Raw genomic sequence first — 15657 nt, 5'->3', positions numbered from 1 at the left:
CCGGCTGGGGAGTGACAGCCCCGTGCAGCCCCTTGCGCAAGGCGCTGGGACACTGTTGCAGGGCTGGAGCGCGGGGATTAGCGATGCTTCCTGTTCAGCAGAACGTTTGCCTCGTTGAACAGGAGACCTGGTACATCCGTAATAAGCATTTAGTTTTTCCCCAGTGGTTCTGAGGTTTCTCAGCTGCCCTAAATAATGCCAGTTATTTCATCGAATCACGGCATGGTTTGGGTTGAAGGGACCTCAAAGCTCCTCCAGCTCCAACCCCTGCCACGGGCAGGGACACCTTCCACTAGAGCAGCTTGCTCCAAGCCCCTGTGTCCAACCTGGCCTTGAGCACTGCCAGGGATGGGGCAGCCACAGCTTCTCTGGGCACCCTGTGCCAGCGCCTCAGCACCCTCACAGCAAAGAGCTTCTGCCTAAGAGCTCATCTCAGTCTCCCCTCTGGCAGGTTAAAGCCATTCCCCTTGGCCTGTCCCTACATCCCTTGTCCAAAGCCCCTCTCCAGCTTTCCTGCAGCCCCTTCAGGCACTGGAGCTGCTCTGAGGTCTCCCCTTAAGGAGCCTTCTCTTCTCCAGGCTGGACCAGCCCAGTTCTCTCAGCCTGGCTCCAGAGCAGAGGTACATGAACATACCAGTAAGTGAGCAGAGAGTTAGGCACGAAGTGATGCCCTGCAGAAAAACTCTCCTGTCACACACCCATTGTGGACATGGTACCACTGGACTCCTCCATCACCGTGCATCCTGTGCACACCTTGCTGTTGGTACTAATGCACAGTCACACATACTTTCAGGCATCTGTTTAAAAAACATTGCTGCTGAAAGGAACGCTTCTTAAGGGCCTACATTATTATTCAAATTGATGCTGAGGATGATGTAAAGAAGGAAGCATGTTCAACAGCACTTCACTGATCTTTCCACAGCAACTTATATCAGCCTCATTATGCTGTTTACACAAACACAACTAAGATGATGTCCCATTGGTATTACACTGCTAATTGGATCTATTACTTTCAGAAAGGAAAACTCAGGTTTTTTTGTAAACCAGGTTTCCATTTTGGCCTTTATGTGTAACACAGCATTCCTTTCTTTACTTTACAAATGTATTCTAACTTATCCAAGCATTTTTCAAGGTATTGAATCAATACAGTACTTTCACATTGCTCTTTTGCTGTCAGGTTTCACAAATAAATACCGGCTTAACATAATGAAAATAGACTGCATCTGGCATAAACCCACCTCAAATGAATTCTAGGAAGGTTCCAGCCAGAGATGGGGTGGCCCCTCTGCTTTGTTCTTTACAGCCACCCCAGTGCTTCCCTACATAGGTTTGACCTTATAGGCTTATGGCATGTGGTAAAGTGGGGGCTTGTTCTAGAGTCTGGTTGGTATGAGACTATGTGACCTTTACTTTGTAATAAACACAAAAGATGTATTTTCTGCAGATATTTTAGGAGGAGACTGGGAAATAGGAATGAGCAGAAAACTTTGTGGCCGCTATGATTCTGAGTCTTCATACATCAAAGATTCATCTCTCTCTTTTCCTGTTCTTTTTTCTGGTTCAGCAATAGGTAAGCCAAGAATGTCGCTAGCAAATATCTCTGCTGTGATTTCTGCTGGAATGTCTTCTTCAGTCAAAGCTGCTTCACCTGAAGAGCAGTAACAACACAAAACACACAAGAGCAGTGTAAAAATGGCTTTCCAGATCAGTAAAATTTATAAGGTGCAGTAAGTGAATGGAATGCTTTTAAAGACCTACAAAGGAATCATGAAAAAGTGTTGGCGTACTAGCTTAATACTTTATATATTTGCATGAGGGATGGAATCTGTCGGATCTGTGAGGCAGTGAGTCACATCTTGCATTAGGTCCCCACTGCAGAAGCATCAAGGAGCCAGCTTTTACACTCCAGCCATTTAATGCGATTTTGGGATCCCAGGGAATCCCAGGATTTCAAAGTTGCTTTGCAGAGCTGGACAGTTCCACAATGGCCCTAGCCAGATGCTGTTCTGAACTGGCGTGGCCTGGGACTTGAGTTGTACGAACACAGGGCACTTCCCAGCAGTTCCAGTTACAACGGGCAGCATCCCTTGGCTGAAACCAGTGTTGTAGTTTGCTCTTCTAGACTGGTGTAGACTGGGACATAAATTGGAGACAGATGCAGTGGTTATCAACAGCTCTGTTACAATGAGCATTGCTGCCTGGATAAAATCAATGCTGTCATTTGCATATTGTAGGATTCCTTTTTGCCTGTGGACTCTGCCGTGTAAACCTTCCACTGTGTGTTTCTAATTCCAGTTGCAAGCCAGCAAGCAGATAAAGAGCGATGTAATCTTGTCAGGTCCCGGTTATATTTCATTGTCCATTTATTTTTAGATGCACCCATGCTATTGCTGCATGGGAGAAGGACAATCTATAGCTCCATGCCTATTTTTGCAATCCCATCTGAGTGTTTCTGACAGCTCGTGGCCTAACAGGGCAATGAGTTTGCAATTTAAATTGTTCTATTTGGGAATCGAAGCGATCCTGGTTCTGTGTTGCATGGAATGTTAATGCCATACCTGAGGTGTCCAGTTCAGATCCTTCTCCCCCAGGACGCTTGCCCAGCAGGGTGGTCAGACACAGTGCCAGCTCATCCTCTGTCATACGCTCTCCTGTACACAACAGAGCAACACCCACCTCTTGGGTTATGGTGTCGTTAGCTCAAAAGCTAGAAGGCAGCTTGAATAACCACAGCGTACAAAGAGAACAAGACAGTTGTGGTATCACAGACATAGAGAGATACACATTACCAACCAAAACACATGATCCCAACACAGGAAAATATTGATCCTAAGGAAAATTGTGCTTGCACATTGTATTTTGGGCAAAAATATTCATCAAAGAGAGAAATTCTGCTGCAGACAGCTCTTTAGGCTACAGTGCTTCTAGGGGCTTGAGCTTCTATTCCCACTGAAGAATTCCTGTCATGGGGCAGACTACAGCCCATATAGCCCTGTATCAATGGCTGTAGTCATTTCCACACAGAGGAGGAAGAGAAAGGTGCAGGAAAGTCTTGATCTAGTATCTTTGAATAACCCAGACATAGCATGTGTTCCCAGTTAGTGGTTAGCTTGTGCCCTGAAGCATAAGGTTATAGATCTGTTATGAAACTGTTCTGGCTAATGTATCTATTTATGGATGATCACACCATCCATATAACTAACCTTTCTCACACTGGCTGAATCCTTCGTTTCCAAGGATCTCTGTGGCAATGACTTTTACCAGGTGATGTACTGAGTAAAACATCAGTTCTCTTTAGCTGTTTTAATGCTCAGCTGCACTTTTACAACAAGACAATACAAGTCAGTTATTTACCTCTCTATGGCACTGGACACAATAAACACCTTTACAGTGTTCTCCCTGATTCAGCTGCACTAAACCATCCCATCTTTTCAGACTTTCACACAGGACCGACAAATTCCATCCCTTCTTTCTTGTCCCCCCTCTTTGTCAGTTTTATACTGCCTTTCCAGAGATGGTGTGACTGGAAAAGAGAACAATGATTCAGATAAGGACACACTGAAAGAAAGGTGCAATTTGCCAAAATCCCTACTCGTCATTTGCCAGACAAGATACCTGAGGCCAGCAGAGATTTCCAGACCAGGAAAAGAAGTGCAGCTGAGAGAATAGGTGTGATTATTCAATTTAAGATCTTAAGACAGTTGCTCCACATGCCTGCCCTGGTTACCAAGCTATAGTTCCAGATTCATTTTTTGCTGCAGTGAATGCGTTCTGAAATTGAAGGCAGAACTAGCAAGCATAAAACTAATATTAGACAAGAAATAACTCACCTCTGCATTGAAGCAGCCACAGTAAGTCTCCTCTGTCAATAACTTTGTCTCCATTCTCATTATCATAACCAAGAACCTGAAACGCTCGTTGTATTTTGTTCATTGACAAGCCAAAAGCAGGTCGATGATTTACATAAAGTTTGATAAAATCCTCTAAATTGATTTTTGTCACTTGTTCTCCAGTACCCACGTAGTTGCTGGATTTTACTTCATTTAGCATTTCTTCAATCTAAAGGTCAAGGCAAGACAGAGTGGGACACGTTTTCTTTGTGAAGAACATCAGGCCAGTTTCCAATGTCAATGTACCGTCATCGTGCATGTGTGGGTACCTCAGATGCCGTGACTGTATCTCAACAACAAGCCAGCACTCAGCAGCTGAGGATGGACATGGACAGTTGCACACTCATTGTTATGATGACATTAGATAAAGAAGGGGGTAGCAGATGTGTAGTCATTTTGGGTTTCCTCTATTTTCTTACGATAGGCACTGGGTGACCTCGCAGCTATTAGCGGTACCTTTGCCACAGCTGTGTCTCTGCTCTGGGGACAGTGGGAAGCAAACCACAAACCAGTAAATACACCACCCCACTACGGAAGTGCATGCACGGAAGTCCCAACATACCCAGGCTGCACACCGTATATACGCACCCTGGCTGGCATAAACAACCTTTCCCCCCCAAACCGACACGTGTCTGGTGTGGTTCAAGCCAAATCTGAAGTTTGCTCGATGGGGCTGACATCCTGCACAGCTGGATCTTCTCGTGGACAAACAGGCAAGCACTGGCTGTGCTGGGTACTAGTGCTTTCCCCGAAGTCTGGTGCCATGAGCCTGCTCATTTGGCAGCTGTACAGATGTGTGTCCGAAAGGCAGCATCTGCTCCTTGCCTTCAGTGTACTCCTGCTCCAAAGGAAGCCCCTTTGGAGATACACAGGCAGCAGAGAAATGCCAGGAGAATTCCCTGTGCCAGCTCGTACCAAGCCTGCGGCTCCCCAGGAAGGGAAGCTGATGCAAGATCTCCCCGGGGAGGACTTTGCATTCAGCCTTGGGCCTTTGTCCTTGTGTCACAAGTTTTTCCACTGAATGAAGCCTGGGGAAGAGGGAAATCTCAGCCTTGTATTTTCCCTGTAGCGAATGTCACACCAGGCAAGAGCAGTTATTTTCACTCAGCTCTGGCTGATCTGGGATTAGGTTTTATCCCAGCACCACTGAACTACAAAAGAAAAGCACCAGTTCCCAAAAGCTTTCCTAGTCAGCCCAAGCTGCCTTTTTCCCTCCTGCTTTTCCTTTATTAAAACCCTCTAGAGAGAGAGGAACTTTCTCTCTATGTTTTAATGCTGTCCTGCCTGCTTCGAGAAGCAGATTGTAGGTTGCCTGCTTTCACAACAGCTTAGCACCTCTGTTCCATGCTTGAAATGCTGTTTTCATTTTGATTTGGGGCAGGGTGGGGGAGGTTAACAGAGACATTACCCAGGGAAACATGTCCTCTTTGTCCCCAGGAGGTGACAACGCAATCACCCAAGGAAAAGATCTAACAAATGATGAGGGGATAACACCACAGCTTGAAACGAGGGCAAAGTGGTGCCGGCACAAACATTTGCTGGTTGTGGGGGCTCCAAAGCGAGTCTGTTTGTTAGGTGGTGGCTGTGGCAAAGATCCTGCCTCCCATCTGCTGGCTCTGCTGGCAGAGCGTGCCTGGGCAGATGGGGTGGCACAGCCTCACAGCACCACGGCAGCAGCCTGTGGGGTTCCTGTGCAATGGCAGAGACGAACGCAGCCTCCTCCGCAGAGAGATGAAGGGAGCGCAGCGATGTGCTGCTTCCCTTGGGAGAGCCCCTCCTGCGCTGAGGGGCTGTAGCTGGTGCAAAGAGGTTGTTATTTAAATCTCCTTGCATCAGACTCGGTAATTTGGGGGGTTTTGTAGGCGCTTTAATTACCCTTTTGCCAGGTTACAACATTACAAATTAGGTTTGTATACAATACAAACTGCCTTGTAGAAACAACCACAAAAGGGGAAGCAGCAGCACCCTTATTAAATCAGTTGTCTTTGTCTGCTATAAAATACGAAGCTAAAAAGCTCTTGAGAAACGTTTGATAGGAAGCTCTGCTGCTGCAACCTGAAAGGCAAGCTCAGAGAGAGCTTCTGCAGAGTTTATCAGTTATGAAAGAGCTTTAAGTTCTGTGGGAATAAAAGCTGCTGTCTCCGTCTAAAAATCATTCTTTTGTCAGTCCCAGGCAGAACAAGAAAAAGAGGCTCTGTCAGTGTCCAAATGACTGCATGGAGCTGGACGTTCCCACCCGTGCTGGGAACACATACGGGATGCTCTGGCTGAGTCTCCATCTGAGCTGGAGGGACTCAACCCACGGCTCACCAGCCACAGGCTGGACATGAAGCAGCTCAGCCAGTAGCGGAAGTCACAGATACCAAAGCACATCACTGCCTGCACGAGGTACTTTAGCCCATGGGCTTTGGAAAGCTGGAAGCTGCTGCCCTTGGGAGCCGAAGGAGGATTCATTCCAGAACTTTCTCAGCTCACCCTCTGAAGAACCCCACCTCTGCAGTGGTGGCAAAGCATTAAACCTCCAGAAGAACCTGAGGTCTTTGGCTGAACCCTTCTGAACCATCAGACCCTGGCTTGCTCAGCCTGCCCCTGCACTTCCTCTCCAGTGAGGAATCATCACTTTTTGAGGCATTTGCTGCTGGATTCTCACTACTTCTATATTGATGCAGACCAGGTTAAATGCATCGACAACAGCAAATACACCCTGGAGCCATCCAGCTTAACAATGGTCAGAATCTGGACCTCAGCACACTTGGTGAATGCAATCAGTCTTACTCTTTTATCTTTCAATAACAACAGTAAAAACAACTGACCAACCTCTTCCTCTGATGGATAAAACCCCAATGCTCTCATGACAGAAGGAATTTCCTCCAAGGGAATATGTGTTGACACCTGCCTGGTCTCCAGTGTATCAATACCTTGGCTGTGCAGCTGTGCATAGTAAAAATAGTCTTCCAGTTCCTGCAAGGGATTCAAACAGAACGCTGTAAAGTTCAGTTCGCAACAGGCACGGAAGATAAGGCTCCTTCCAAGATTTACTAACAGACATATCAATGAGATTGCTGTTAAAGGCAAGCTGGACAACAAAGAAAGAAATGTCAGGCCTGTATAACTCCAACCAGATGTTTCCAGACAGCCTTCACAGTGGGCATCGTTACCTGGAAGAATTCGCCTTCTCTGCCACCATCCAGTAGGTTGTAGAATGGGATCATGTCCTCCCCGCCAAGGGAAACAGCAGCATCCAAGGCACTGGAAAAGCAGAGAAAAGAAGGTACAGGAAGGGTTCACGTGAGGAGAGATTTCACGTTTCCCTTTCTAGTCATTGTTCTCAGACACTTGCAGGAGAGAAAAGCATTGCCTTCAACCATGTGCTACTTTATCATCAGCCTGCACTTCTAGAGCACCTTTCATACCCAGGTTTTACATACAATAGCACAGTGTGGGAATTAATTATTACTGAATGGTCCTCTTGTTTAGTGGAATGAGCACAGGGCTGGGAGCCAGGAGCTTTTCCATGGACTTGAGCTTGGTGCCTGGCATTTAGCTTTCCTGCTTCCTTATAGAGACATTGAGGGAGATGAATTAGCTAGATCAGCATTTTGAGCATGCAGAGAGAGCCGGGGCTTGGTGTTCATAATAACCCCCACAAACCTAAAGCTCTCTGCTCCTGGATCTAACACACTCTTCCCCAGTAACTCAGTGCAATCCATTACTCTACTTCCTCTGCTGTGGCCCGTGACCGTGTCGCAGGTGCAGCCTACATTAAACTGAAAGCATCTGAGTGCCACCTCTTCCTTTCAATTTCATAGGCAGTTGAAGCCAAAGGAATCTGTTTGGCTTGGGCAGATGAAACAGGTAACCAAGCTGGTAGCGCAGTCGTGGCATAGCATTGCCACATAATGCCTCACGCCTGGCAGCAAGGCTGCAGCTTCCACACACACACCTCTGGAGCACTGGGGTTTTTCTTTGCAAGCTCCATGCTTCCTTCATAATTAAGTTATCTGGGTATTAAACACAGTGGAGATGCACAAGATGCCAGAAGCAGCAATAAAATGATAATTAGCTCATCAAGGGCTTCGCTCTGAAAACAAATTACATAGAAATTCAATGTTGCCTGGACCCTGGCCAACCATTATAAAGAAGGATCATTTATATTCTATTGCCTTCCTTAAAACGTCGCTTATCCTGACCCCCGACTGCTTAAGCCACACAAAGTGGAAAAGAAAATAAACAAGCCCTTTGCTTTCCCACCCAGGTTTCCTTTGTTCTGGCACATGAAGGTGAGCTGGCTCAGCACCCTTTGGGCTTTCCTCTGAGCCAGCAGTACCCACAAGAAAGGGTTTAAGCAGGACCAGTGCGTGTCTCAACCACAAAGCCTTTGTCCTAGGAAGGTGAGGGGCACTCCAAAAGGCAAATGGACCAGTGAGGGCTAAAAGGCAGCTCCCATGAGGCTGATTTGCCAGAAACCAGGAGACGTGCTCTGTGCTATCAGGGAGACATGCAGGATGAAAACAAACACACAGACCCACAGGGACCATGATGCTTATCTGTCTTTTCCACCTCCAGAATGGACTGAACTCCCTTTCCAGTCCTTGAAGTGTGAAGGTGAAGTTGCTCTGCACCGGCCTGGCAGTTTTCAGCTCACTCAGAGCTGCTGCTCCCTTTCAATGGACGTGTGTATATACTGGCTGTCTGCAGCCACGCGTATGAGGCGAGAACCCTCTGGCCTTGCACACACACTGCAATGAGCAGATTGGGTCCTTGACATGCAAGGAAGCCAAAATATATTGTGCCCTTGCCACGTTCCCCGTTGGGCATGTGGGAGCACGCATCCGGCATCGCTGCCCAAGGGAGCTGGCAGGGGGACGCTGCACACTTGTAGAGGAAGGTGGAAGAAACCTGGCAGGGTTTATCACTGATGCTCCAGGCCAGAGCCTGGAAATCCTCCTTTGCAAAAGCAGCCTTCGCTCCTCCAGCCACCCCATTTACTCATGTAGGCAAAGCTTTATAGGATTAAGGTGGCTTGTCCTAAATCCAGTCTTCAAATGCAGGGGGGATTTTGTCCTATCCCATTTGGAGAGCAGACACTCATATCAGCAGCCACCTCGTATGCTTCTCCTGCAGCCAGAGCTGCTCCTCTGATCCCTGCCTAACCCCAGCAACCTCCCATCACACTGGCCATGCCCTCGTAAGGACCAGAAAACTCTCTGCTCAACTTCTTACCCTCCTTACCCCAGACTGGAGTATTTTATAGGTGCTATGGCTACTACCCGTGAGGTCTGCTGGTTTATTCCCCTCTATTGACTGTGTGGCTACAGCACATGGAGGGGAGCAAAGCCCCCCTGAAAGTGTGTCCCTCCTTTTTCCACTGCCACCCCATAGCGTTATTTGGGGCCTGGCAGGTCATTGCTGTCTAAGCTGACACCAGTGCCATGCCACCAGGAGGGTGCAGCTTTGTCAGGGGTTTGTCAACCCAGAAAGCCCCATGCTCAAGAGAGCCCTGCAGAGGAACGCTCCCCATGCAGCACCCTGCTGTGTCGCCCCATGGGTGCAGCACCACCCTGTACACCAGGATAAGCACAGTAATAGCTGGGAGACCTGGCTTTAACTCATCTGGACACAGAGACCTTTTAGGACAAAAGCCCCATTCTCGGTGTCAATGCTGAGGAGCATTTGCTTCAGCTGTGTTGGCCAAGCAGCAGTGGAAAGCTGCAGCAAGACTCCTTCCTCCTTCCTGCTGTACTCACTTTAGGTTGATCTCCCATTTCATAAGAGTGCAGTCGTTTCCCCCCACTGTAAAGATGTAGCGTCCATCGTAGGAGGTAGCGAGGTCAGAGACGCCATCCGGGTGGCAGATGAAAGCTGAGGACTTGTGCTGATTGCCATCAACAGGCAAAATCTGCAAGCCCACCTGTAAGGAGAGAGGGAGCCTGGGAGGGATGGGGTCCCACGGGAAGGATGGGGATCCCATGGGAATCCCTAGGGATTCTGCCGAGGCTCACCACCTCTCCAAGTGGGGGTCTTGTACAGCTGGGGCAGGTGGGGCTCTGTACCTTGTCCTTTGTAATGTACGCCAGGTAGCGTTTCTGGGGGTCCGCGGGGCTTGTTGTTGGGAGGATTTGGATCTTCTCCAGTGGGGAGCCGTAGGTTGGTCCCAAAAGGGTCTTTCTAAAGGCAAACAACATTTTCATACATTCAAGGGCTCACAAAACATTTTCCCCTCTCTGAGTGGCTGCTGTGTACAAGGATGGATGGATATGGAGAAGTGTGGTGGGTGTGAAAGCTTTGTACTACTGGCCTAGAGGACAGGATAGGACAGGGTTCCTGGCTAAAAGGGACCACACTTGGGTTAAGAGAAGAACTGAGCACTCGGGGATTATTCAATCCCTGCGCTTTGCTCTTGGGGGCTCCTGTCTCTTTAACTGATATCCAACTGCTGCTTCCCAAGTCCGGTGTGCTGGGCAGACTGAGACCCACCTGCAGCCACAACCTTACTAGATGACACATTAGTGAGCAGTAGAGTAGACACAAGGATGGGGGCCCTAAAGTCATTCCAAGATCTGCATCTCAGATGAGCAAACACACGGGTGGGAGTAGAACAGACATTAGACAGAGAGCACCAGGTCAGGATGGAGCTCCCAGGCAGTGGTAGGCCTGAATCCCTCCTCTACCTGCACACTTTGGTTGTCGTGTTGTAGAGCTTCATTTTGTAGCAGCTGTTGGCTGTGAGGATAAAGGACTCGTTGCTGAGCCGTGGGTACCAGGCCAAGCACAGGGGCACAGCAATCTGCTCTATCCGGTCCCTGTGCAAGACCTCCAAGCGGCCCTTGCTGCTGATGCTCAGGTCATATTCAACCTGGAGGGAAGACAAGGAAACACAGCAACTCCCCTGTGCAGCACCCTGGACCGGCACCTTGGACCTTGTGGATTAACTGGATCTAGCATCTCCTGCAGCAGCCTGAAGTAGCAGAGCCTCAGCTTGAACCCTGGGCAGCTCTGCCCTGACACCCATCTGAGAAACAGCCCCTTGTGACAGAGCTGGTGGGGAGAGGGTTGGGAGCTGCAGCATTAAAGGCTGAGTCCCCCACTTTAACCACAAAGCTTCCCTGCCCTTTAGACTCTCACATTGACCTACCAGGTGCCGGTCCTCCCCAAGGCTCAGGAGCCTGGGCTCGTTGCTGTCTGACTGGACCCCAAAGAGGAGGCTGCGGATGGGTTTGTAGTGGGAGCACAGCCCTGCAAAGTGTTCCCAGCGTCTGCTCCCGTTTTGCAGGACTCTCTTGTAAAGAGTCACCGTGTATGTCTCATCCTGGAACAACAGCACAGAGGTCAGTGAGCCACAGTCTCCATGCACATCCCTGGCTGGCAGCAGGCAGCTTTGCACATCCTGTCCGGGCTTAGCTCGGCCCTTTCAGGAGGGTTAGAGACACAGCCAGGATAAAACACCGGGTCAGACAGGTTTGGGTCTATTGGCAGCACAGGAGCAGACCTCATCGTGGCCGGAGCATCCTGGCTGGGGGCATTCCCTGCTGTGCTCTCACAGCAGAGGAGCAGTACATTTAGTTCAGTGGCTCCCCAGAAATCCCAAGGAAGATGCTTCCCACTGCTGTGCCCTCGCATCCGTGCACAAAGGGGGAATCCTTCTCTTTGTACGGATCATCACCAGCTGCTACAACTTCTTTGCCAGAGTGCTTCAGTGCTGCCTCAACACTTCTGCACTGAGACATGGGATCAGGGAGCAGCCCCCCTTGCAGAGCACCAGCCAGGAGGAAATCCCTGCTCCAGCCCTTGCTGCAGATGGATGCAGGGCTAAGACTCGTCTCTAAAGCCAGCAATGGGACGCTGCGGCGCGGCTGTGGCTGGTGATGTTCTCACACGGTGACTCTCCAAGCCAGGACAAGCATTTCAGAGTCACAGAACCGCAGGGGAGGGACAGCCCTGTGCCCTGCTCGCTCTGCTGTGCCTCCAGGATGGGCAGCAACCCCCGGTCCCACCGAAAGCTGCACACGGGAAGCACAGAGAGGGAAAACCAAGCTTACAGCGGTGGCGAAGTACTCCGAATCGTGAGAGAAGCTCACGTGAGTCACGGGACCTTGCGAGGACTCGAACTCTTTGCAGAAGGACTGAAGGGAAATGGCATCCAGGATGTGAACGCTCCCATCGGTGAAACCAGCGGCCAGAAAATAGCCTGGAAAGCGTGCCAGAGGGCTCACAGCACTGTCCCTCCTCCCGGGAAGCCCAGTGCTTGGCACAGGGGGAGGTCACGAGGCCAGGGTACCTTCAGGGTCATAGGACAAGCACTGGATGCTGGCCTCAGGGAAGATCCTGCTGACCAGGTACTCTCTCTGCTCGTAGTCCCACACCTTCAGCAGCCCACAGTGACTCCCCAGGGCCAAGCGTGCCTGCCGGGGGTGACAGGCGATGGCTTTCACTGCTTTCTTTGCCTCTTCCATGACTTTCTCAAAGTTTGTCCCGTCTGTTGCAACACGGAACACGGTTGCATCAGAGTTTGAAAGGATAAAGTTCCTGTTCAGTGTGAGAGAAAGAGAATGTGATGAATCAGAGGAGCTGGCTCACGTCCCTCCAAGCTATGTTACACATTGGTCTCTTTTTGGCAACTTAGTTGGACAATCACTTATCTTTTGCGATATGCAATGTGCAATATGCAAACACTCCTTGACCTGGAAGCAGGTGGCACTTTGTATTCAGGACCTGCTAAATCTCTGCAGGAAGACACTGGAACTAGTTCCATTTTCTACTTGGGTAGGCAAGCCAGAAGATGAATGACATCTGGGTAGCTTTTGCCGTTTGCAAGTCACTGGTGTGTGAGACAGACAAACGAGCAATTCAAGATCCCCTGAATAGTCTGTTCATGTGCCTCCGGGCCACCATTGTCAGCGGCTCCGTGGACAAGGTCAAGGGACAGCTTCAGTCCTGCACTGCAGACAGAGCTGCTGCCTGTCTGCTCACTCAGCCACGCCGGCGCGAGGGGCCCGCTGCATGGCTGGTGATGTGTGAAGCAGACGGCTGGGTAAAGATAAATGTGTGCAGTCACCAGTGTGCCCGAGCACTGCGAGCCTGGGCCCAGCTAAAGGGTCAAGAGAGGACCACACAGAGCGAGTGGCTGCATCCCACCAGCAGCATCAGTGGGGAAAGGGCAGTCTCTTTGCCAGCTGCCCTGTGACAGCGATCAGTTTATGCACATCTCGCCCGGGCGCTGGATGCCCCTTGCGTGCCCACGTGCCTGGTGAGGTGAGCAGGCTCGAGGCTTCCCCTTTGGTTTTATGCTGCTTTGGGCAGCTTAAAAGGCTCCTGCAAGTGGCAAGAGCTGCAGCAGCGACCAGGAAGAGGGATGAGACAACAGAGACTGACAGGGAAAACCAAACCGTTCCCCAGGGCACTGCTCCAGACTGGAGAGGAATCTGGCCCACACGGCTCTTTGGAAAACCCACGTGGCTAAGAAGAGACATTGCCAGGAGATCCTGAACGGGAGTGACAGACATATGGTGTGCAGCCTGGATTGAGCCACAGAACAGCTTCGTCTGGCCTGCGGACTCCTTATAAATCCTCAGGCACATCTACATCACACACAGGGCAGAGAGGGGCCAGTGACCAGGCTGGGGCTGTCCCAGTCTCCTGAATCGATGTAATGCAGCCCAGCACCGGTGCCATCACCTCCGGGACAGTCTCTGCACTGACACTGCCCTGATTAGCTTGCCTAGCCATGGTAAAATCCAACTGGAAATAGCCATCCACGGGAGGGATTAAGGGGCCCAGCAGGCTCAGCATTAGCACTGCCTGGTGTGCCGGGTACGTGACAGAGGAGCTGAGCACCCAGCGCATCACCTCCTGCTGCCTTAATGCTCCTCTCGCCTGCATCAAGGCGTCAAGTTCAGAGTTTAGGATGTGCTGGAGCCCACCTGGGTTTTGGTGGCCACTGGGGGCTGCAGGCAGAGAGGGGCTGCCCAGGAGACACCCCCCTGCTTCTCTGCGGTGGGCAGATGGGACAAACAGCAACCCCAAAACCTGCGGGGAAGGGGAATGAAGGTTGCGTTCCCTGCCCTGTCTCCCCGTGCCTGCCTTGCCCGGAAGCCTGGGTACGGGGTTAAAACCTGCTCCAGCCAAGCCGTGCTTGGTCAGCGCGGGCAGCTTCGAGCTGAGACCTCCCCAGCTTTCAAGCTGCAGGGCAAATGCAGGAGACGTGGGTTTATGAAGGGGCCCTCACCTGGTGGTGCAGGGCTGGGTGCAGGAGGTGGAGCCGGCTGAGGAGGCACCGACAGGACCAGGGCGGGGTTTGCAGAAGGAGATGGACCGGATGGAACCCGCTTTGCTGTGGCTGTAGCAGGTGAGGAGCTGCAGCATCCCGTTGTAGAACTTAATCTGACCTTTCACGTCCCCCGTTACTATGAAGCTGCGAGGAAGGGAAAGCTTTAATCCACAACCAATAACGGGTAACGCACTGAGAGCTCCCACGTATTTCTCGGGCAGCATCCTCGAGCAGAGGGATGCGCTCTTCTCCTTTTCTCTGCACAAGCGCATGGTGTGCAGGGGAAAGCTGTCCCTGCAGTGTCCCCTGCCCTGTCCCTAAGCTGTCAAAGCGTTCGGCGTCTGCCTGCTCCCTCTGCCGGTAAAGGCCAGGAGGCTGAGCCGGGCGCATTCACCACCCTCTGGGACCGCGGCAGCTCAGTGTCAGCGGCTGCAGCAGAGCTGGGGTCACATTAACGGGGGGGTTCAGCCTTGTTTTTAACCCCCACCCAAATTCCCTGCTGGCAAAAGCCGGAGCAAGGGCTCGTGGATCAGCTGCGGGAATGGCCCCGCTCCTCGCACGCTGCCGGGTGACTTAAAACTCAGCACCTGCAGCAGCAACTCCCATCAGCATGAACTCTGCTGAGCTGCCTGAGGACTGCACCACAGCTGCCACCCCGTTACCTCTCAAGCACCGTGAGCACGGTGATGCTCTCCTTCTGCAGAGACACCACTTTGGTGGCCTTCACGCTGTGCGGCTCATCCCGCCCTTCCTGGGGGTCCGTGTGGTCCCACACCACCAGCTTCCCGGCCGAGGTGCCTGTCAGGGCTTGCGTGGTGTTGAAATGGAAAACCGACTGGCTGAAGCGTCCCACCACGGCCTTGAAGGTCTGCAGAGGGAGGAGCGAGGCCTCGCATCCTTGGCAATGGCTCTTCCCTCCTCAAGCGGAGGTGTTTCTGCTTGGTCCCTTGCGTGACATCCCCTCTCTGTCCCATGACAGGGCTGTCACGGGCCACAGCCCCAGCAGGAGATGCAATGGGGCATCCCCGGTGGGGAGAGAGCCCCTCAGGCAATCCTGACCCATGTCTCCAGGAGACGGATGGGGACAGGCTGCAGACACAGCCACTGCTTTTCTTAAGGGGGTGAGAAGGGACAGTGCTGCTGCCAGGAAGGAAGCCAGGAGGGTGACACTGCTGTGGTCCCCTGTGCTCACCTGCCTGCTCAGGAGCGGAGCTCCATACTGCAAACCGTCACTGCCCTGGGAAAGGCAAAGAAAACATCCAGGATAAGTGCTTTGGAACCCTGCGGTGCCAGCACGTCCCCTCCCCATCGCCTGGTAGTGACAGGGAAGGGGCAGATCCGCACAGCAAAGTGCGACCTCCCGCGTCCTTACTTACCCACAGGTAAAATATCACCTGGGTTTTGCTGTTGCTGATGAACTCATGGGGGTTCTGAGGGTTAAAAATGACATAATCCTGAAATGAAAAGGTGGGAATTCCCACCAAGCTGAGCAACGCCTCC

The 15657-nt window shown here is 51.2% G+C and overlaps 1 protein-coding gene across 1 annotated transcript in view; it reads right to left on the bottom strand.

Moving 5' to 3' along the window:
* Positions 1-817: 817 nt before the first annotated feature.
* CFAP251 (cilia and flagella associated protein 251) overlaps positions 818-15657 on the bottom strand; it is an 18745-nt gene continuing 3905 nt past the window's right edge. The window contains exons 7-21 of the mRNA XM_057421280.1: positions 15534-15611; positions 15350-15394; positions 14820-15025; positions 14116-14301; positions 12169-12416; positions 11930-12078; positions 11026-11199; positions 10562-10746; positions 9944-10058; positions 9638-9801; positions 7049-7139; positions 6708-6851; positions 3831-4059; positions 2559-2651; positions 818-1648 (exon numbers count right to left, since the gene is read on the bottom strand). Of these exons, the coding sequence (XP_057277263.1) occupies positions 1497-1648; positions 2559-2651; positions 3831-4059; positions 6708-6851; positions 7049-7139; positions 9638-9801; positions 9944-10058; positions 10562-10746; positions 11026-11199; positions 11930-12078; positions 12169-12416; positions 14116-14301; positions 14820-15025; positions 15350-15394; positions 15534-15611 (2259 nt within the window). The 3' untranslated portion in view covers positions 818-1496. The remainder of the gene's footprint in view (positions 1649-2558; positions 2652-3830; positions 4060-6707; positions 6852-7048; positions 7140-9637; positions 9802-9943; positions 10059-10561; positions 10747-11025; positions 11200-11929; positions 12079-12168; positions 12417-14115; positions 14302-14819; positions 15026-15349; positions 15395-15533; positions 15612-15657) is intronic.

The sequence above is a fragment of the Pezoporus wallicus genome, unplaced genomic scaffold (assembly GCF_028554395.1).
Source record: "Pezoporus wallicus isolate ANWC-B61680 ecotype Strahan unplaced genomic scaffold, APGP_CSIRO_Pwel_v1 contig_9584, whole genome shotgun sequence".
In the NCBI taxonomy this organism is placed as follows: domain Eukaryota; kingdom Metazoa; phylum Chordata; class Aves; order Psittaciformes; family Psittacidae; genus Pezoporus; species Pezoporus wallicus.
This window is presented reverse-complemented; position numbering and strand designations above follow the sequence as displayed.